This window comes from Rhinolophus sinicus, chromosome 5, assembly GCF_057876585.1.
Source record: "Rhinolophus sinicus isolate RSI-liver-muscle chromosome 5, RSI-T2T, whole genome shotgun sequence".
Lineage (NCBI taxonomy): Eukaryota > Metazoa > Chordata > Mammalia > Chiroptera > Rhinolophidae > Rhinolophus > Rhinolophus sinicus.
Window position 1 is genome coordinate 64,414,402 of NC_142505.1, and position 21,508 is coordinate 64,435,909.

At 40.6% G+C, this 21,508-nt stretch overlaps 1 protein-coding gene across 16 annotated transcripts in view; it reads right to left on the minus strand.

Moving 5' to 3' along the window:
• Positions 1–21,508, minus strand: part of FOXP1 (forkhead box P1) — a 579,583-nt gene that overhangs the window by 74,593 nt on the left and 483,482 nt on the right. For 13 of the 16 annotated variants that reach the window (XM_088798543.1, XM_074313283.2, XM_019746870.3 and 10 more), the window contains 4 exons: positions 16,608–16,745; positions 15,495–15,581; positions 10,105–10,258; positions 4,436–4,640 (listed from right to left, as the gene is read on the minus strand). In XM_088798543.1, coding sequence (XP_088654669.1) covers positions 4,436–4,640; positions 10,105–10,258; positions 15,495–15,581; positions 16,608–16,745 — 584 coding nt within the window. The remainder of the gene's footprint in view (positions 1–4,435; positions 4,641–10,104; positions 10,259–15,494; positions 15,582–16,607; positions 16,746–21,508) is intronic. The other 3 variants (XM_088798541.1, XM_088798539.1, XM_088798540.1) reach the window with 3 other exon arrangements.

Sequence of the window (21,508 nt, forward strand, 5' to 3'; positions counted from 1 at the left end):
CAATAAGAAGTACAGTAAACATATAAACCAGTAACACAGTCGTTTATTATCAAGTAGTCTGGACTGTACCTAATTGTATGTGCTGTACTTTTCTACGACGGGCAGCGCAGTAGGCTCGTTTACCCAGCATCACCACAGACACGTGAGGGATGGGTTGTGCTATGATATTAAGATGTCACTCGGTGATAGGGATTCTTCAGCTTGATTATAATTTTATGGGGCCACCATCCTCTGTGCAGTCCATTGTTGACCAAAACGTCATGATGGGTGCATCACGTCTAAGATGACTGGAGACTTTAAGTGCTGTTTTATAAACTAAAAAAGATCCAAACTGAAATTTGGATCTTGGATATGCCACAAACAAGTTCTGTGACCCTAGGTCAGTTATTGAATCTCTATTACTCAATTTCCTCATCTGTGAAATGGGTATAAGAATCCCTACTGCTTCGCAGAGGTCATGTGGATAAAATGAGACATCACTCCAAAGGCAAGAGTTTAGCCAGTGCTTGGCACAGAGGAAGAACTACTCAAGTGTGAGCTCCCTTTCCTTTCCCTAGCACTCCATAATATAATGTGATATTTAGAATTTTAATTCAGGCAATTATTTAAGTAGTAATTGCTATTTGTATTTACATAGCTACTTTGATCTAAGAAGCTCAAAGGGCTTTAATAAATTTAGCATTTTAGTAAATGTTTCATTTGCATTCCATTGATTTTGTTTACTCACACCAAAATTTGTAATTTCCTAAAGCAAGACAGACAAGTTAAGAAAACAAGATAATATGGTTGTGTTTACAGGTATCCCAGGTCTGAGTTTTGTCTGTTTACCTAAGAAGGCATGACTCCCTGGTCCTGTGGAATAAAATGACAGCAAGAGGCATGAGTGTGCTGCTTCCTCCTGCAGCTCCCTTCGCTTCTGCCTGCTGAAACTCCTCCCCACCTCGCTGCTGTCAGGCACTGCCAACCGAGGTGTTTAGTGCACCAATGAATTTATACACAATCAGCACAATAAACATTATCAAATTGTCGGAGAAAATCACAGCATGAAGCATGGCACCAGTACTGAATTCTAACGATGCCGCGTCCCTGATTGTAGGGTGACAGGCTCTTAACAAGCCTGGATCTGAGCTGCTTTGGCCTCAGCGGTCACATGGGCCGCTCCTCCAGTAACAGTGCTGAATACTGATAAACGCGTTCGCAACGGGGAAGTGGGCTTCCACTGGCAATCTTTACCGAAGTGTATTTTTTCCCTTCTCTACACTCAAGGGTTTACCTTGAATGATTTAATTATAATTTTCCTTGTGTAAGACAAATTAAAGAGGAGAGTGGGAGTGTCATGCCAAGTGCATTATTTATCTCCGTAACAGACTGCCTCTCACCAAGCCCCAGAGCTGGAGCTGCAGTGGCTGCTCACAGAGGCCCACCAAATGGAGAAGGAATTTCCCAACTGGCAGGGAAAGGTGCAGCCCAGAGGAGAGTATTGGACATCTCACTACTTTACAAACAAAAACTCTGACGACACTACCTTTTCCCCAAAAAATTTTACTCCCAAATCCTTTCGAAAAGAATTCTTAACCTAAGATTACAGTTTGAAGGGCTAAGTTATGATTCAGCGAGCAGGGGCTCTTCTTGTTCAGATTCTGCTCCAGGAAACTGGAAGGGGAAAGGATACCACATGGACAGCCAGGGAGAGCTCGGAAAATGGACATCTCACAGCGCACTGGTGAGAAGGGACGCACGCACGCCTACGACAAATGGCAACTCAGGGAAGTGAGAACCTACTGTAGTGATATCTGTTTTCACCATTTCCCACTGTTTACACAGAATACCATACACGATTTAAAACGAACCATAACAAGGTAAAACCACGTAAAACTCATCATAAGTACCTATCTGTACATAAGAATTGAATTTTTTAATGATCAATTCTCTGAGTTTGTAACTATTGAATTATCTTCAATCTAAGGTGCTCACTTGCCTTATTCACTTGCCTTATTGCACATTCTGTTAAAATGTGTAAACTAGAATTTTCCTTTAATCCAGGCACATCTAGGAACCCACCACATAATATAAACTGAGATCCAAGAGATGAAGTAGTGGCACGTAATTGTACAGTTGTTTCTTCTCTGCATGTACAACTGGAAAATTCAGCCTGTTTTTACAACCCCATTAGGCTCAGTAAAACCCAGGTTCTTTTCTGATCCATATTCTAATTCTGGCATGTGATATAATGAAGATTATGCTCAACTTTTGTGAAGACAAATAAGGACCATAAAAAAAAAAATCAAACAAACTTATTCTCCTGGAATTCGACTGTCTCTTGGATTCATTTACCTTCAAATGTGCTTTAAGACATGAAAAGGGCTATTCTTCTCCCATTTGCTTCACTGCTAATCTATCACCTGACTACAGATACATAACCTTTTAGAATGAAACTGAGCACAGTGCATCTAAACAAGACGAGTTTCTGTGTCACGGGCAATCTGTGCAGGCTCCACACCGCCGACAAGACTGCAACAAATACCTTAAGTGCATCGGTCGGCATTTCTCGGGGCACGGGCCTGCTTTGCCTGAGCATAAAGCTGTAATCCAATCACTTCGCAGTAAATGGACGGCATCCACCTGAGGACACCAAAGGCAAGTACACAGCAAAGGACAACAGCCCAGAGCATTTTCTTGAAAGCTACCTAAGGTTTAGTATATATATATTTTTAAATTACAAAGGCATTATAAGAGATTACAGAGCAAGAGCTAAGACTGACTTTCAGACACACCACTCTAGCCTAACTGGAAACAACAGGCCCCATTTGGCCTGATGGCTCCAATCTGATTCTTACTGTCCACCATTCTATTCTTCAAACTCTTCTAAACCAATAAGGTTAAAGCATCTTTTAGTTTGTCTCTGTCTTCCACAGAAACTCCAAACTGACCTTAAAAGGATAGTTGCAAGTTTTGGTTAAAACACATATAAACCTCATTTGTGGGAACTTCTCATGGAACTTCTAAAGGCTTGAATGTGACAGACACAGACAGACAGACAGACAGACACAGACACACACACACACACACACACACACACACACACAGATGTTTTCTGATTACTAAACTCTAAATAGATAAAATGCTGCTGGCATAAAGGTACAAATCTAATTAAAACAGTGGGCTTCCTAATGTTTGATACTTCAAGAAATATATTAAATTACATTTGTAATTGCTTAAATGAAAAACATAATTAAGACACTTTCACTGAGTCACTTTTATTAAAAAAAATATATATAAAATTTGTTTTTCCTGATGGAAATGACACGACTGTCATATATTATTTTTAAGGTTTCTTCTGTCTATGGAAGCTCTGCATTATGAAATATGTAAGAAACAGTTTAAAAATAGTAAACTGAAAAAAGTTTTTAATGTTAGGAGCATTGTATACAGAGGGTGCCAAAAAAATGTATACACATTTTAAGAAGGGAAAAAACTATTAAAAGTATGCTGATGGTAACCACTTTGAGCACCTCTTGTAATTGCAGAAGTCAAACGTGACTTGTATTCATCTTTTGTTATCGGTATATATTGAGTATTACAATTTTAATACCGTTTTTTTCCTTTCTTAAAATGTGTCTACATTTTTTTGGCACCCTCTGTGTGTACATGTTCTACTTCTGAAAAGCATCGATAGTAGTAATGCTTCTGCTAAGACACAAGAACGTGCATTAACAGCTTTGTTTTCTTAGAACTGTACCTCACAGGATGCATTCTGGATCTCTACAACAACCTTAGCTTTAACTAACATCCAAGTGACGCTCAGGGCAATTAAAAAATATAAAGTCTTAACTTCAAGTAGGAATACGACAGTTGAGACAATGCTACAATATGTTCCATGACCAAGAGAAACTGTGCTGTGCATGTTTGTGTGGCCATTTCCATCTCTCCACCCCACTTTTCAAACCTTTACTAAGGGTTTACTATGAAAAAGGCCATGTGCTTTGGGGACAGAGTGAAGAAAAGATGGAAGGCAGTGCAAAGTAGGCTAAGTTCTGTTTTTTCGCAAACCATGATTCGAAATTGCCCAGAGCAGACACTGCTATTCCCTTAGCAGGCGTAGAGCCAAGGAGATCAGCTTGTATCGAGTGAGAGCCTGGCAGAAAGTGAAGCCTGGAAGCCTCGAAACCCAACCCATCCAATGAGAAACTGAAACACTTTGCCTGGGTTCCTAAGTTTAGGTTAGATCGACATAAGTGCTAATTCCATGTTGAAAAGGTGACAATAATTAGATGGTTCACACCCAAACAATATTGAATACATTCTTAAGTAATTATATGCACATTCAAGTCACATGGGTCCAATTAGGGATTACGGAACTAGGGCAGGGCTCAGCCGGCCACCCACCCTCCATGTTCAAGATAGTTTTGGACACAGCTCAGCGGCATGTTCCTACCTTTCTCTTTTGGGGGTGTGGACTGAGAGCTGTCCATTGGTAGAGGCATGTGGGTTCATTATTAAGGAGGTCTTGGAAGGGGCAGAGGATGAGACACATGTCGTGGTCAGATCCAAGCTGCTGTGATTGTTGCCTGTGGTTTCTTCTGCAGTATGAGCACTTGTCACTTCTTTCCAGAGCTGCTGTAGTTCTGTTGGAATCATGCCTGAAACAAACAAATTAGATAATTAAATCAATTAACAGCTAATTCTGTCCTCTTCGAACAGTAATTAAATCAAAGAGTCAGTAAACAAAGCCTAGTGTTGGGGGTGGTGGTGGTGGTATGTGCACTTTTTTCCATTCCCAACTAAAGCAAATAGGTTAGTAACAACCACGGCCTCCCCAGTAGCTGAGGTGAAGTGCCCTCATCACACATAAAAGACACTCATGAAAAGGAATCGAAACACAGTTACTAAGCAAAGATAGTATCCTCCATCCAAACTGTAGTTTCTAGATTTTTGAAAAAAAGTCGATAGATGTTATCATAGTTTTAGACACAAGGAAAGGCTCAAAATGAATTTGTTCAACTATACTATTATGACAACACAAACCACAGAATGAATAATTTTTGTGCTTAAGTCTTAAATGATGACAAATAGCTTTGTTATTAAATATAGTTTTTATTAATCACTTTTAGACATAAATTATGAATTCATATCGTCTTCCTGAAATGCTTTTCAACTTTTAACAGTCAAATTGATTATACTATGATTATTTCATTAACACACCTATCTTCCTCATTAATTTTGGTTTCTAGTACCACATGCTTAATTGATGGATGTGTCTACTGAAAAACTGTATAACTTTTTATACAAGTAACACTATTATTACTGTCATTTCTTAGATCAATGCTAATGAACCACTACAGAATAAAATGAAGCTGTAAAATAAAGATGGAGTAATAAAGTTGTCTTGTTATTTAAGGGGGTCAAAATGGACATGGGTCTTCAGGAGTTAAGTGTCAACTTGTATTTTCCCTTAGAAGACACATAATCAGTCGGTTAGTGTCCCTGCTGTGGCCTTAGTGTCCCTGCTGTGGCCTCCGAGCCTTTATTCTGGTGGCAAGCCTCTGCAGCCCAGGATTTCCAAGTTCTACTTCAATGCAGATTCCAATGCACAAGTGCACAGAAGAAAAATATTCTAAATGGCAACTAACAAAACTGCAGCTTCTTTTGAAAGGACACCTGAAAGAAATCACAAACCCTGTACATCATAAGGCAATTCCACATTAGACCTGGACGTCTGGATTACAGTTCATTGTTTCAATCAACTGTAACACAGCTCTCCTAGAAAGCCTGTCATTTTCTTACTATATAGCAGAAACTGAAACAGGCATGTTTCTTACCAAATCCAAGGTATTGAATTTTAAAAAAAGCTGTGTGCATTATATTAATTTGAAACACATAATAAAAAATGCCAAGGTCTAAATTTAATTTATTTTTGTCATTTAGAATACAATGGATAGATAATCATCTCAACGTGATCAGCCAAACATCTTTACTTTGCTAAACTGTTAAAGATTTTAATTACGCCAGCATTGGAGAGCACTGGTCTAATGAGGCGATGGACTCCAGAGAATCCAAGTGGTTAAGAACTGTGAAATGAGTCTGATAGGAATTTTTTATATTCACCGTGGATCGTTTGCATATCAAAGAGGAGTAAATTATTGCACAGCAGACCAATAACCTTCTCCGCTTTTCTGAGAGGAGCGTTAACAAAAACAGTTGGTCTCTCCTTACGGTTCTCCACGAAAATGTTCAAATGCTCAAGTGTTTGCAATTAATATATATTATAAAGGAGGCTTCAAATGATACATTAAGTGGTCAGATATTCTTAGAACGCATCCGCAACAGCCAAGTCGGTTTTTTTCCTTCCTTCATAAAAATCAAATGCCAATTATATTTTGATGGATTTTGTCTCAAATGAGCATTTAGTTATTAGGCATATTCAATTATTACTTGTCCCTCGAAATTAAACCTGGGAGGCAAATTAAACAAAGGGAAAGGTCACTACAGCATCCTATGTCCGGTTTTGCTGCATCTGGGCTATTATTTTCAAACACCTTGTGAAGTGACATGTGGGATGTGTTTGTAGCTAACAGGCCTGCCACTGATGTCTGCACACCAACAATTACCTGTGAATATGGCTGACCCTCTGACCACTGTTTACTCAATTGAAACAATAGTGAATAGCCTTGTCTGTTGATGATAGTATATTGATATAAAGCCAAAGAAGTCAACACCTATTTTTATTTTCTAGGGAGTAAATACACTGGAAAATAACAAGTTGCCTATTTTTCAACTCACACTAACTGATTTCTGGGTCAGCAGCATGAGAGGTGGGAAGACTGGAGGAACGCGGTTCTAACAACTGTGTTAACACTTTCCCTCCAAGAAAAGCAGAACTTCGAAGCCATTTAAAAAGTAAGCTGTATCCAGCAAATAAAGACAAGAGACAGATGTCCTGTTACACCTACAGAACACACTCACTGTTACTCTCCTCTCCTTTGATTCCAGTGGGCTGGCCGATCGTTTCATCATCCAAGTGGAGAAACGGTAAATAAAATAGTCACTGACTGACAACAGGTGGACTTCCAGGTCCACCTTCAATATGATCACCCCGCGTCCAGATGCTCTCACGAGACGTGGGAGGAAGCAGTCCAGTCAGTGCTACGCCACTGACGTCAGACTGCTGGTTCCCCTAACGCTACCCACCAGTGACGCTGTCATTTCACAGCCAAGGGCTCAAGATAGAATTAAGGCCATAAAACGTAAGCTAGCCACTCATCAGACTAAATGGATATCAAATTTCCAGAAAGCTTGCATTTCTCCCAAAATGGTAGACAGGAAGAATCGTATTGAGTTAAATAAATCCACTTACAGGTACATAGCCAAGCATGGAATTTTCTCCTATCTATAGCTTACTCTTACAAATTAACAGGTCAGAATGATATTGACAGTGTTTTTTCTATATGGAATTAATGGTGCTGGGAAGGGTCTGATGATTAAAGAGACCCAGGTGAAACACAGGTATATTAATTATGTCATACAGAGAAAAGGCCCTATAATAACCTTACAAACCACAAAAATATGCCTTCAACTCATAACCTTCAGGGAAGAAAAGGCCTTCGAAACACTACTCTCCATCTATTCCTATACTTTGATATTTACATACATGTTTAAGGTAATTTAGCCAAGGCCACGAGCAGGTGTGTAAAAGAATTCCTGGTGATTATATCATGAAGTGGGCATTACCAGCCTGTTTAACACACAACCCCTGTGCCGTGCTACCTTTCTTTTTTCCAGGATAACCGGCTCCTTTGTTATGAGAGAAAATGCAGACACAGGTTTAAAAAATGTATGTGGTGGGGACAGTTGACAGATCACTCACTGTTCATAGAACTCAATTTCACAACCCCAGGTATCACCGGCTCAAAGACAAACAGAGTTGATCAACCTTTTTCTGTCCTTGTACATCCATACCCAGGTGACCATGTTCAGGCAAGCAGAAAGTTGATTTAAACCTCATAATGACATCAGTTTTAAGCCATCATCTCTCTGATGTGTGTGTGTGTGTATACATATATATATATATATATATATATATATATATATATATATATATATATATATATATGTATACACACACACATATACATATACATATGTGTGTGTATATATATACATATATATATATATATATAGTGTTGTAGTCCAAGATGACTGAATTCTCAAGCCACTTTGGGCGAGGGGGCAGGGGAGACAGAACCAAGCTCCCGATTCCACAAAAGAAGGCAATGACATTGGTTGTTCATGTCACTGCAAGACCCTGATGTGAAATACCCGTAATATTCACATGTATGCATCTTAGGCACACATAAAGGTATCCTTTAGATTTTAAATATGCGTCTTCCTAATGTTGTTGGGACTAATAGTTAGCACACACTGCTAAGCATATCAATCAATGCCTTGGCTGGTGAATTACCTACTGGTGTCTCTGATATGTTACTGCAGAGATTACACTTCATGCATCACCACATTCATTTCTTTCACATTACACATGAGCTTGTCTTGTCACTGCCCAATTGCCCCCTTTTGGACAGCTTAACGGATGTACTACAACAATGAACCTTAGTGAGCAAGCTAACAGTGGAGGCTCCAGCAGTGGGAAGAGGAGAGAGGCCCGAGTCCAGGGCGTGCGTCAGGACAGCCCGCAGTGTTTCCAACGAGAAACCTGTGGTGTAATCAATGCGTGTTGTGACGTTCTGCAGCACGAGGATGCAGGAGCTGCTGTGCTATTCTCCAGTGCTGCTCAGTTATCACATGTCCTATTCGGACAGTAACGGAAATGCTGATTATGCATTAAGCAGTTGAGCAGTCATGGCAGAAAGGGTGAAGGGGAGAGAGGAGTTAAAGGAAAAATCCCTGGTCTCAACATGAAAAACATAAAACAAAAACGCACGGAACCCCCACATGGAACAGGAATTGGGCGTGGTGGACTCAAGAGAACATTCGTATGTGGTCATGCCTCACTGGCTCCACCCGACGCCAAGCATCATGGAACGAGTGACCAGGCCTCACGCACATGCAGGGGAAAGGAGGGCCCCCATTTTCAACCCTCTTTAGGAGGTAGCTACCCCAGACACCAAGGGCTCCAGCTACCAGCCTTCACAGGGCATTACACATCCATCCAAGTGGAATAGCATTGAAAGGACTGGGGCCGGGAGGAGACAATGCAACCTGCTGTAGCACGCACTGCACAGGGAAACTATTTCAAACGCCAGCAGGACACTTCTTTCCTTCTGTTCCTCCCTTCTGGTTCTGAATCTGCATTCACATCACACACGTGAAAGGTCAGGTTGCTTAAACCAAGAAGACTAAGGACAGCCAGAATACTCACTTGTTTCTTGTGTCCAGCACCCATTGGAATAATGTCAACGGCTTTTCAAAAGAAATTTTTAAATCCATGAACTCTTGTTATTGTTCAAAGAACCGCAGTTTTTGAAGAAGAGCTAGAGATGGAAATGCTACCTGTTCTGATGCGTATAGAACTACCCTGCTCCAAAATCAGCGGTCCGATGAAGGTGAAAAACAAAGAAAAAGAGAAAGCCCTACCAAAAACAACTTTGGTTTTTGTAACAGAAAGAGTTTACTCTTAATTGTTTACAGAAAAATAAACCTGGATCTATCTCTAGATATTAAAAGGGTTGCGTATAAAGCATTACTAAGATTTAAAACAGAACGTTACATGATATAAAATACAGCTTAAAATGACTGAAGAAAACCATCAAGGAAATTCATTTGTGATTCCAGACTGAAAACGCTAGGAGATCCCATTAAAATGCTCAGGAAATCAAAGTGGCATTGCTTCCTCTTAGGGTGAGAATGAGCAGCACTGGGACCTTGCAGCTACGCTAAGCCTTCCATCACCTCCGTCGTCATTCTGGCATCAAGGAGCACTTCAGTCTCGACAAAGGTCTATTATCATCTCATCCAGCTGTTCTCTAAGTCTGTATGTGCATGTTTTAGAGGGGCAGTTTCCTGAACGCTGAGCTGGCATACACCACGAGACACCCCCCACCTCTGCCCACAGTACCACAGAGCAGTGTCTTCTGCATAATCAACACCTACCTTGGGCAAGGGGTTGGAGGGGAAGGGCAGGCTGCCCTGGCTGAATTGTTAGGAGGCCTTGGCGCTGCAAAGACAGGACGTGCTGCTGCTGTAACTGTTGCATCTGGAGAAGCTGCTGCTGAAAAGCCAACTGCTGGGTGGCCACCTGCTGCTGCTGTAAGAAATCAGGAAGGAAAAAAAAGGAGATGGCCATGTCCCACGGAAGGTTAAACGCATCGTCATCGCCCAAGATGGACAATGGTTACTGGAGTTGAGTGGAGAGCTCAGTGTCAAGCCTCGTGTCAAAGGGACAGAACACATCACCTCTGAAGAGAGGTGAGGGGGTAGAAGCATTACCTTTCTGCTGTCTGCTCTCACAGAAAAATAATGCATCCATTAAGTCAGCCTTTCCCACAGTCTGAAAGGCCTGAGTTTTTGTAGTCAAGAGGTGAACTTGTAGACTTTGAGATTTTTAATTATAACAATAGGAAGAAGACTGCAGCACTCTAGTTGGGAGGGATCCGAACTCTGAAACTCTGAGGTGTGAAAGAACAAGCTGCCTTCCGCCCGCCTGCACCGGAGAAGCTTTTAACTACTCTGTTTATCACTTCTGACATAAATAAATGAGGAAAAATCAGACCTTTGAAGAAGAAAAACTTCATCTAATATTGTTAATTAGCCATGACAAACGATGAAATAACATTGTAAATCTTTCATAGAAACAGCTACTAGGTTTTAATTACACACATTCATAATTTAGCAAACAACATCATACTCAACTGTGAGTGTTTAATACGAGGACACTAAGCTGCAGATGCCTTTACTTGGCTGGAGTTTCACAAACCCCTAGGTCTGCTTGTTAGTGCTTCTTCCCCACGGGCTTTGTTCTTAAAAAGAAGGGGCTTTACAATTTGATAAATATCTTTTTGTTGATTGGACAATGACAGGAGGAAAACTTCTGTTGTGTAAAACATCAATACATCATTCCAGTGTTTAGCAGACCTTGCTCCAGCCAAAAAAATTAATGTAGATTTCCTCAGTAATTATCTGAGTGATAGAAAGATAATACAGTGCAGTAGTACAATAAATAGAAGGAAATTATCTAATATCCTTAATCTGCTAGGAATCAAATCGAGGTGGAGGTCTGAGCCACACCGTGGCTAACAATCATGAAAGGAAAATTAACTCTTCCCAAACCGTAGCCCCAAGAAAGGTTCTTTAGGAAAAGAACAAGATCTCTTTGCCTAATTCTGAACATTAATTCAAAACATCGGAGACTTTTGCAACTAAAAGGACTACACAGCCCTTTCAGAGCTTCTAATAACTGTACAAACAACTGCATTCACTTAACCTAACACATGACCTTGATCTGATACATCCATAAAACGGTATGTGGATCAGGACCTTCTGATGCAAAGTTCAAAGCAAGAGAAAAATAGTGGTTTCCTTTTGGTCTTCATGTAGTTTATTTTACAGTAAAAACCATCATTCTCATATTAACAACCAATTTCAGACTTACTACCATGCCACTGAGAAAGTTAATTGAGTTTCACTCCAAAAAACAAATTCTATACCACTAACAACAAAAATTTAAATAAATTTAAATGAAAAGCCAGTGTTTTCATTTTAAGAACAGCATGCATAAAATGATCCAATTGTTTTCACCCCTTCCCAAGTTATCACATTAATGTAAAACCCAATGATAGTTATATTCATGTCAAAATGATTTTTCACTTCTTCAACAGATATTAATTCACATTTTAAAAAAGGGGGGAAGGAAGAGAAAAAAAGAAGCCCGATATAATTTTAAAAATCAGGGAATTACCTCTCCTTGAAGAAGAAAATAATGGGGGAGGGGGTGCTGGAGCTTAGGGAGGGTGTTTCCTGTCTTACTGTAAATGAAATGTTTAAAAATTGTGTATTTATATAAAATGACTGATGGCTTTTCTGTTGTCTCTGTGGCCATCCCTAGGAAAAGCTCATGAAAGCTGTCCATGTTTGAAAAGCCAGGATATAAAAGTATACAAGGCCCATTGTCCAAAGAAAGAATTTAAAAGCAACAGTGGTTGCCAAACTGCTCCCCACCCAGTTACCAAACACAGGATACGAGCCCATTTGTTTACTTCTCACAATTGAATGCACACAAAAAAGGTCTCCATGCAGCCCCCTCAACAGGTCACCACTCAGTGTTAAAATGCTCCAATGCCCTGACAAACCTTGCATTTCGGAGCCCCTCCCCGGTGCTGCAGCCCAAGGTCTGTTTTCCTTTCTTTGGCTCCTCCCTACTGCCTAACAAACTGTCATAACTGCCTGGGACAAACGGCCCTTTTCAAACAACCAACTCAGCCTACCTCACCAGCACAGGATGAGATCTTTTTTTGTGGCTTGACTTACTATTACTCCTGCCTTCTAATTTTCCACACCGTGCTGTCAAATATTAAAGGGCAGTCGCTTAAATACGTAGCTAGATGTAAGGGGCTACAGAGTTATCCATCTCCTATGGAAGGTCTTAGGTCAAACTCAAAGTGGAGCCTAACTTTCTTAAGAAAACATCTTTGAGGCAACTTTAGGATAAAAGCGAGTAAAAGTTCATGGTTCTGGCCAAGGATCAAGAGTCTTACTGCAGCGGTAATCAAAAAAGGGAAAAGGGGGGCAGGGGGACCTGACAATTCAAAATTATGAGCCACTAATGACTGGGGATTCAGTAAATTAATATACTCGTTCCATCTGTCAACATCCAAGTTCAAACCTTGTGAAAGTCATAACCACCAGTCCACATCATGAAATTGCTACCATGTGACTCTATTTCATTTAGCACAAAAGGACCACCACCTGCATGTTAATATCAGGAGCCTACGCCCTACTTCAGGAAAATACGGATCTCTTAATCAGCTACCACAGGTCTCAGCCAAATCCATGAGCACCACGAACATATCGTGGGATCCAAGGAACCCCGCTCACCAGTCTGCTCCCCCAGGATGTTACGGCGACTTATCTCCTGGATCACCTTTGCCTTGGAAATGGGGGGCAAAGTGTGACCACAGCAAACCCAGGGCCCTGGAGATGCTAAAATGCTATGGCAATGCCTCAGTTTCTCCTCGTTCAGACACAAAGTATTCCCTTCTCTTCCCCACCTCCCTTCCCAAACTCAGACCCCACTAGTGTCTTTGCATGCTGAGATGCCCCCTTTCTGACAGCAGCAATTTGGGAGCGTTAACTTTTATCCTTCCTTCTGCTGCGTAACTGTCCCCTTCACGTTTCTTTATCTGCCCTCTGAGCGCATCTGAACTTTCATGTTCTCCCAGCATGCAGACGAGCATTCCAAACTATGTGTAACAGACCAAGTAAGAGGTTAATAAGAAGTGGCAACAAAAAGGAAAAACACCATCCCTGGTAACTGATAAGAATGACAGTGGCAGCCCTTTTTTGTTTGTCTTCAAATATAGAGTTAAAGATCTTTAAAAAACTAAATTTTGATGCCTTTGAAAAGAAAGAAGCACAAAATAACAACAGGGGGTTATTGCCTGCGAGCCACAGGGGAGAAACTCCATAATTCTTATTCTCCCTTTTGAAGGCTGTTAGAAATCTGATTCAAAAAAGCAACAGCAGAAGGGGAACCCTCTTGAGGCTGTAACCATTTCCTGTGATCACGCATAATGTGCTTCAAAAGCGGGTTTTTACCAATTCTGTTGATCAATTGCACCTCCTTCATATCCCTTCTTTTTTCTGCTGTGTTTACATCTGATGTGACTCAATGACAAGCACTGTCTGAGACTGTGAAACAGGCCTGTCATGTTGATTTATGGGCGCATCAAACCACAACTTGTCCAAACTGAAGCTCGCAGTTCATTAATTAGAGAGTTGTGACTTTGAAGTCAGCTTTCAGACTGTGGTTTTTAACATTTGGCTTAATTTATATGCTCTTGAATGTGGATCTCTAAGGAAAAAACTGAAATTCCCTTCTTGTCTTTGAACTTCTTTTGACCGCACAATAATCATTTCTTTGTCCAGAGTGATGCCTGCAATCCCAGAGTCATTAACGCGCATTGAACTGCCACTGATGAGTAAGCCCCACTGAATTAGAAAAACAGCCAGCAAAACAAAGCTGAGAGCCTTCTGCACAGTGATATCTCACAATTACATGCCTTTCCTCCCTGTGCCATTTCCATTTTAATTACTGTTAGTCCTTTAGATTTACATTTTAGACACTTTTTAATCTGTTCCTTTTTTATTATAACAGCACCCGGTAGCACGCCACTGTACTTAGGTTGTGTCAGCATTTTCATTAAAACACCTCCTCCCCTTTACCCCAAAAGTGCCCCTACTCTACAGGGGCTTATAGCCAGGCCGCTGGATATAAGGACTCCAGGGTGGAAACTTGGCCAGGCGCGGAACATGTACCCCATCTGGATGAGGGAGGAGCCAGCAAAGGGGAATGGTGGGGTCATTCCCAGGGTATAAAATCAGTGCTTCCCAGTCTCCACACTCACGTGAAGATGCCTTCCCAACCAGGGAAAGTGGCCACCTGGGTAGGGCAGGGACAGAGGCGTTAAATTGGACTGTGAGCTGCCATTCCAAGGAGGACACTTAAATGAAAAGAATTTCAGTCACTGTACAAGTATGAGGAATGGGTAAAGATGTCATGATACTGCACAAAGATACTCCCCCAAAATGACTACACCTCACCCACACGGAATTGTACAGAAAGTGATATGGAACCTCCCCTGGGAAGGCCTTACCATTTAGGGAGCTAATACTGTCCTTTGAATGGGTGGGGTGGCATATACAATAACTGTGTGCACTTACAAAGTAGTGTGTACACAGCAGCTGTTGGAATACAGTATTCTTTGTCAGGGAAACACAAATAATCCAAGCTGGAAACTTCTCTAACCTTAACTCCTGCCATTGCATACATGACTATAGCAGTGACAATGTACAACTTGCAGGAAGAAGCTGAACTGAGATGGGGGTGTTTCATCTTGCTGTAACTTTTTTTGTTCGTCCAACCTCACGAGAGATTACTCTTCCAAAGGAGAAGGCCAGCACCACATGCCCACGCTCTCTGGGCTGGAAAAAACAATCAAGTGTGTGTCTGCATCAAATTCGACTGAGAGCACCTTGCTTCCCCCTGAGGTACATACTGCAAAAGCAGCCCTGAAGGACCTGCCCAGGGCCCCCTTACTGCGCTCACACAGGTATACCTGCAGTGGTCTTAACAAAGTTTGTGCCCACAAACAAATGGAACCCAGAAGAATCTGAGCAAAACAGGACAACAACTCTCAGTCTGAAAGCTGAGAACCGATAGAGTCAGTTCAGTTGCGCAATCATTTAAAAGATGAATGACAGTTTAATAGCCACTAGATAGTCCTCTGGGATCTGTGGTTTGAGAGTAAAATATGTATTGTCGGTACCTCTTTAGGCTGTTTTCCAGCATGTTGTTGTAAAAGTTGAAGCTGCAACTGTTCCTGTTGTTTTTTATAAAACTCTTGAAGCTGCTGCTGCAAAGGAAAGAGAGCACAGTAAGTAATAGGGCAGCGCTCATCCACGGCTCCTTCTGGTGCCGTACACAAACTGGGATTTGAAAAATAGTATCCTTTTATCTGTAATGGCCTGAACTTTAGTTTGAAACTCGACAATAAACTTCAGTGCAAACTAACTATTCTTGGCATTACTGTTTGAAAAGTAATCCCCAAAATGAACGGATGAAAAACATACCATTTTCCACATTAACTAATTAAAATAAGGCAAGGGATGACCTTTGATTGTACAACAAAGCCAAATGCCCTTGCTGAGAGTCTGGTGAATCTCTACTGCAGAACGTGCACGTGCTTTCTAAATGCAGGGCTGGGCACAGCTGAGGGTTGTCTAGTGTGCCCATCAGCAGCATGGGTAGCCAGTCTCCTCTGCATCTCGTCCCCACCACCTCACCCAGCATCTTGTGCCACTACAGGACCGCATCTCATCTTTTCCATATAGGTATGTATGAAGTGTGGAGATTAGGACCCCATGTCGCAATGGCAGCCAGAAGTTCATTTCAGCATCAGCATCCATGAAAGAAATTAAATCAACTCTGGACCTTACAATTTACCAACTCCAAAATGCTCCTTTATGCTTAAAAGAATTCTGTAAGCATCTGGGATGAAATGGGGATTGCAAATGCTGTCACATTTAAACCTGTTCCCACCGCGCTCCCATTTTGCTTTGATTCACACCTCTTGGAAGTCTCTGGTCCTACCAAATAAAAGAGCAGAAAGCTACACAAGCCTAAAAGATCTTATTTCTACCAAGTTCAATTACAGCTGTAATCTTGGTTCGTCGGGTACTCTCCAGGGCCAAACCCGAGTCACTGTGGCAGGGCCTGCCTCTCAGGGATGCAAGTGCAGTGATTTTGTGGGCCGGGTCTGTGCACTGCGCCACCTGCCCCACCCAACCCCCTCTGTTGTTCTTCAGTGGAAAAGTGCTGCTTGGTGAGGGAATTCTGAGTGGTGAGGGCCCTGGGTTGGACCAGGAGGAAGGACAGTTACCTGTTGAAGCATGAGGGCTTGCTGCTGCTGGAGGAGGACCTGGAGCTGCTGAGGGCTCAGAACTTGTTGCTGGAGGATCTGCTGCATTTGCTGGGGAGTGATAACTTGAGGTGTCATCATAGCCACTGACACGGGGACCTAGGACGTTAACACAGGGTCAGTAGGAAGCCAGGAAGCTGCCTGCATGCAGCCTAGCCTCTCAGGTTCAGTGGCTGCTGGTCAGCAGCCCGCTCCAGGAATGGACCGATTTCTCATACACAGTGTTTATTCAGAGCGGGGGATGTGGCAACAAATCCTTTTAAATCTATTATGGAGTTAATTTTAAATAAAGAAAAATATTTAAAAAAATAACCTTGCAACACTGACGCATGTTCCGGCAGCCTTGCAAGCAAACAAGCACTAAACACTTAACAAATATTGCCTGGAGTCGGGTTAGAATGGTTCTAATTCTTGTTAAGAATGAACTGTCAGTCACCAAGAGCTGTAGGAAGTTCCTACATACTTGAATCTCGTTTCAGAGAAGGCAAAAGGAACCAGGACCTTCGCAGCTGAGGTAATACGACCCACTTCCTCTGTGGACCGTGATTTTAGGGACAATCAAGGAATGCTCAGTCCTGTGGATAACAGAAACTTGGGTGCACCTTCCAAACTTAAACATAGACTCCCTTCCTAGGATGCCTTCTACCCTTCCTTATTCACCCAGCATACAGATGTCTCAGTTCTTTCCTATTATGTGTGATACCATTAAAAGCCGCTTTCCATGACATTTCAGTGACAAACAGCTCCAGTGATGAACTTGATAGCATTTCATATTTGCAACTGTTAACACGTTTCTGCACGGGCATCTCTGCAAGGAACCTGCACACAGTATCTGAAAGGATGATGTCTTGTTCAGATAAAACACTGACATTAAAATGACAGGCTGTCTTGGCCAAGGTTACACAAATTGTATTCAAGCGGATACCTAATGACAATGCTATGAATTCTGCAAGCTTTCTAGAATGTAATTTAGCTATTCAAAATAATCACTGCACTTGTGTTTAATTTGCAGACTATATGAGAACCATTTTGTCAGTCCCCGTAATACAAGAAGACTATTTCATGAAAAATCACCCCCCCCAAATAAAAAGATAAGGAAAGAAAAAAACAATGAAAGAAAAGACAAAACTTGTATGTCTTCTAACAGTAATATTTAAGCATCTTACTTTTTTTGGTTTCTAATCAAACATGTGACAGCAAGAAGCAGTAAAGGATACTTTGTTAAAAAGGATCTTCTGTCATCTCATGTGTTACAATAAAAGGTAATAACATGTTTTGCACTTTGCCTGTGTGCCACTTAAAAAAAATTCCAGCACACAATAGCTGATCAGAAGATAAAAGAATTTAAAAATCTTTCAGGGGAGCAGTAAGCAAAAGCGAGAAATGCAGTATTAATTTTATGTAACATAATGTCTTAATATGCAGTTTATCTTGACTTTTTCACATGATTTGTCCTGTCATTTGCATAGCGAGCTCTCATTCCTAATTTCACAGTCATTATGCACTGATGTCCCGATTTCTCGGCATCACTAATTTTGATGAACTAAAAATGGTTCCTGAAGGTCAGATTCATGTACAGCGAATACCCTCTACTGTTGTCACAAGCATGTTTGTGTGTGGGGATGTTTATATGCAAGTTTCCCATTGTTTGGAAAACACTATGTAGAACATTTGAAAAATTTCATTAACCCAACTCTGGAAGGTCATCAATGAATTCTTCCTACTGAGGTGGCCTTTCAAGTGTAGATGTAGATATATTGTAATTTAAAACAGATGGGAATGTCTGAATATTTTTATATGCAAAAAGGGACAGATGTATATGAATAGATAAATTATCCTTTTAGAAAGACACTTTTTGCAGCATGAAATATCCCAATGGTTAGAACAGTGAACTTGCATTCAATCTAGGGCAAACACCAAGAAGACATCATCAAAACACCTAACCATTTATAAATTAATTCCAGTTAGTCTACTTTGTCTTTATACAGAAGAAACATTGTATTTTTCAGTATGTATTGGGTGCCAATCACTATCTTTTGAGCTGTTAAAGCCAACATATCACAATAGAAGTTGACTTTTCTTTGAGAGTTGCATCACCATACAGGGAGGCTTGATTAAGCAAACAAAAGAACCACGTTTAAGGTTTCTTTTTTCCTCTGTGTTTCTTGGATAATGTACAATAAAAATATTCTTGAGCCAAATTTCTGATAGTGATGAACAGGAAAACAGACAGGAATAGGGTGGTGTAAGATCTAAGCTGGTGATGAACACAAAATTAACAGTGTTCTAACAGAAATCATCATAGAAACAACCTCTTGGTTGTGATTTTAAAAAGAATTATGGAAAGCCTGTGCTAGAAAGGGGTACAAGAGAACTTTTGGTGGGGGGGTGGAAATGCCCCCTATCTTGACTGAGGTAGTGGTCTCACAGATGTATACAAGTGCCCAAATTCTCTCAACTGTACACTTAAAATGAGTGCACATTATTGTATGTAAAATATACTTTAATAAAATTAATTTTAAAAGTTTAAAAAAAGGACTGACAAATATGGGTAAGTTTTAAACCTTTACAGGCAGTCAATAGTTTAAATCTTTTTTTCCCATAGTTATTTATTCAACTTTCGTAGTCATGTTGCAGGATAGAAAAATGAGTCTCCCCTTCTTTTTGCCTTTGGACATGCTGATGAAGGTGCTGATGAGATTTAAGACGCTGAAAGTCGCAGGCGCAGCCAAAGGAAGGAAAGAGGCAAGAGGCCTGAGCAATCCTCCAGCCAGCGATCGGTCTCGGAATAAATCAGAAGTGGGTATCACGTCCTGACGGCGTTGACTTTGCTTTCACTATCTGAAACCACATTTTCACACCAGTTAGCTCTGAGCCTCCAAAGTGGACTCGAGCTTAATTTATAAATGTGATAAAACTGAGAATTCCCCAACATGTCATGAAAATAGATTATGGAAAGCTTTAACAAACATATCCAAATGGACAGAAACTACAGTGGGCTAGAAAAGGAGAAAAAGGAAAAAAGGAGCATAGTTTAAAGCTTTAAATAGTTGAGAATTATAGCCTTCGTATCCACTCCCTTAACTCCTAACATCCAAGTTTTTCATATAGCTAGTCCCCACTCATACTGGGAATCAAAGGGCATGCAGTACCAGCAAGAGGCTATTACAGCCCACACTTTATTGCCCATTACTACTGAGGTCATTAGCGGCAAGACTGATTGTACCGGTCTTAACCTATTGATCACTGTAACTACTATCATTTAATCCTGTGTTGAATGTCTGGAAAGCAGCTAAAGGCACACAAGAGAGAGTGCTTTAGCATTCAGAAATACGGCCAAAGCTTAGAAATTACACTTTGATTCATAAAATCTAGCCAGTGGTTTAAATCAATAGTATTTAAAACAGTCATGTGAGTTTTTAACTACAGTGCTCTAATATTTATGGGTCCCTCTTTGAGAGTATTCACTCAAAACTAAACTTTTCCCCCCTGGATTCTATGCCATCTCCCTTCCTTGAGAAAAACACATTAATTTCTGATGTTTTGCGTGCTGCAGGGCTCATGCCTTCACTGGGAGTTCAACCTATTTCTTGATTTCTTTCTCAAATGACAATTTAAATATAATGCAAAAAAAAAAAATTATATCCCAGATACTGTAACTACCTTAACTGTCTGAGTATATAGATACGAGTATATTTTATGAGTTAACAATGAATCAAAGAAGACAATTTATGAAGAACTAGAATGATTCTGCCTAGCTGCCTTCAGGGATCAGAAATTCAAATTAAACTTCTGGCAGACATTTAAAGAATGCTAGCATACAAAACTGAATTTAAAAAATACACACACAGTTAACACACTTGAGTTTCAAGAGGAAATTGTGAATTCTCTCTCACTCACACACACACACACACACACACACACTGCATGACAGATACTGTTGATTGATACCAACTGGGTGTGGCCGACCCCAGGTGCACGTACACCTGCCTCCTCCTGAATGGCTGAAATAGAGCTGTGCTCCGGCCATCAGACGCTGCTAGTATGGGTCTGCTGCTGCCTTAATACAGCAACTAGCATGTCCTTAGCCCTAATAAGCACTGTTAAAAGCACATCCACTGCTGGGTAAATTTTGCCTGATAACAGTTTTCTTTTACTTCAAAATGACTTCATGTCATATGAAAGCTAGACTAGTAAAATGATATGCCTTATCATTACCAACGGGAAAAGGTAGGTGACAGGAAGGGGGAAAGAAAATCTAAAAATCAAACAAATAAAAACACCCATAGAAACAAACACTTATTTCTAATCCAGGAGACAATTGGAGGAATTGGGTGGGAGGGGAGATGACTATATAAATACTGAAAATAACACGTTATCATTTTTTTGCTTTCTCTTTAGTTTACACTCACGTTAGCTACAAGTAAATACTGCCCAGTATAACCACACATCAATTCTGTACATCAGCATCTTCTTATAATTGCTATGTGTACAAATAATAAAAACAAGAAAATAAAATATTTTAAATAGTTTTATTTCCATTAACCTGGGTTAATAATTTAGAAACTATTTTTCATCTCTGGTTATGAACTACATGCATGTCCCAGGAAACCTGAGTCCCTTATAGACTTCATGTTGTATCTAGATGATACCTGATCAGGTTAGCAGTGTTACCTAGTTCATCACATAATAAGAGTAAAACAAATTAAATTAGGCTTCAGCACATCAAAACAAAACCAAAGAAAATGGCTCCATTAAAAAAAAAAAAAAACTATGCCAAATTTTATATAATTATATAGAAGCTAGCCTGTGTAGAAGGAAATAAACACCACCACCGCTGGCCCCGCGAAAGAAAACAGTTT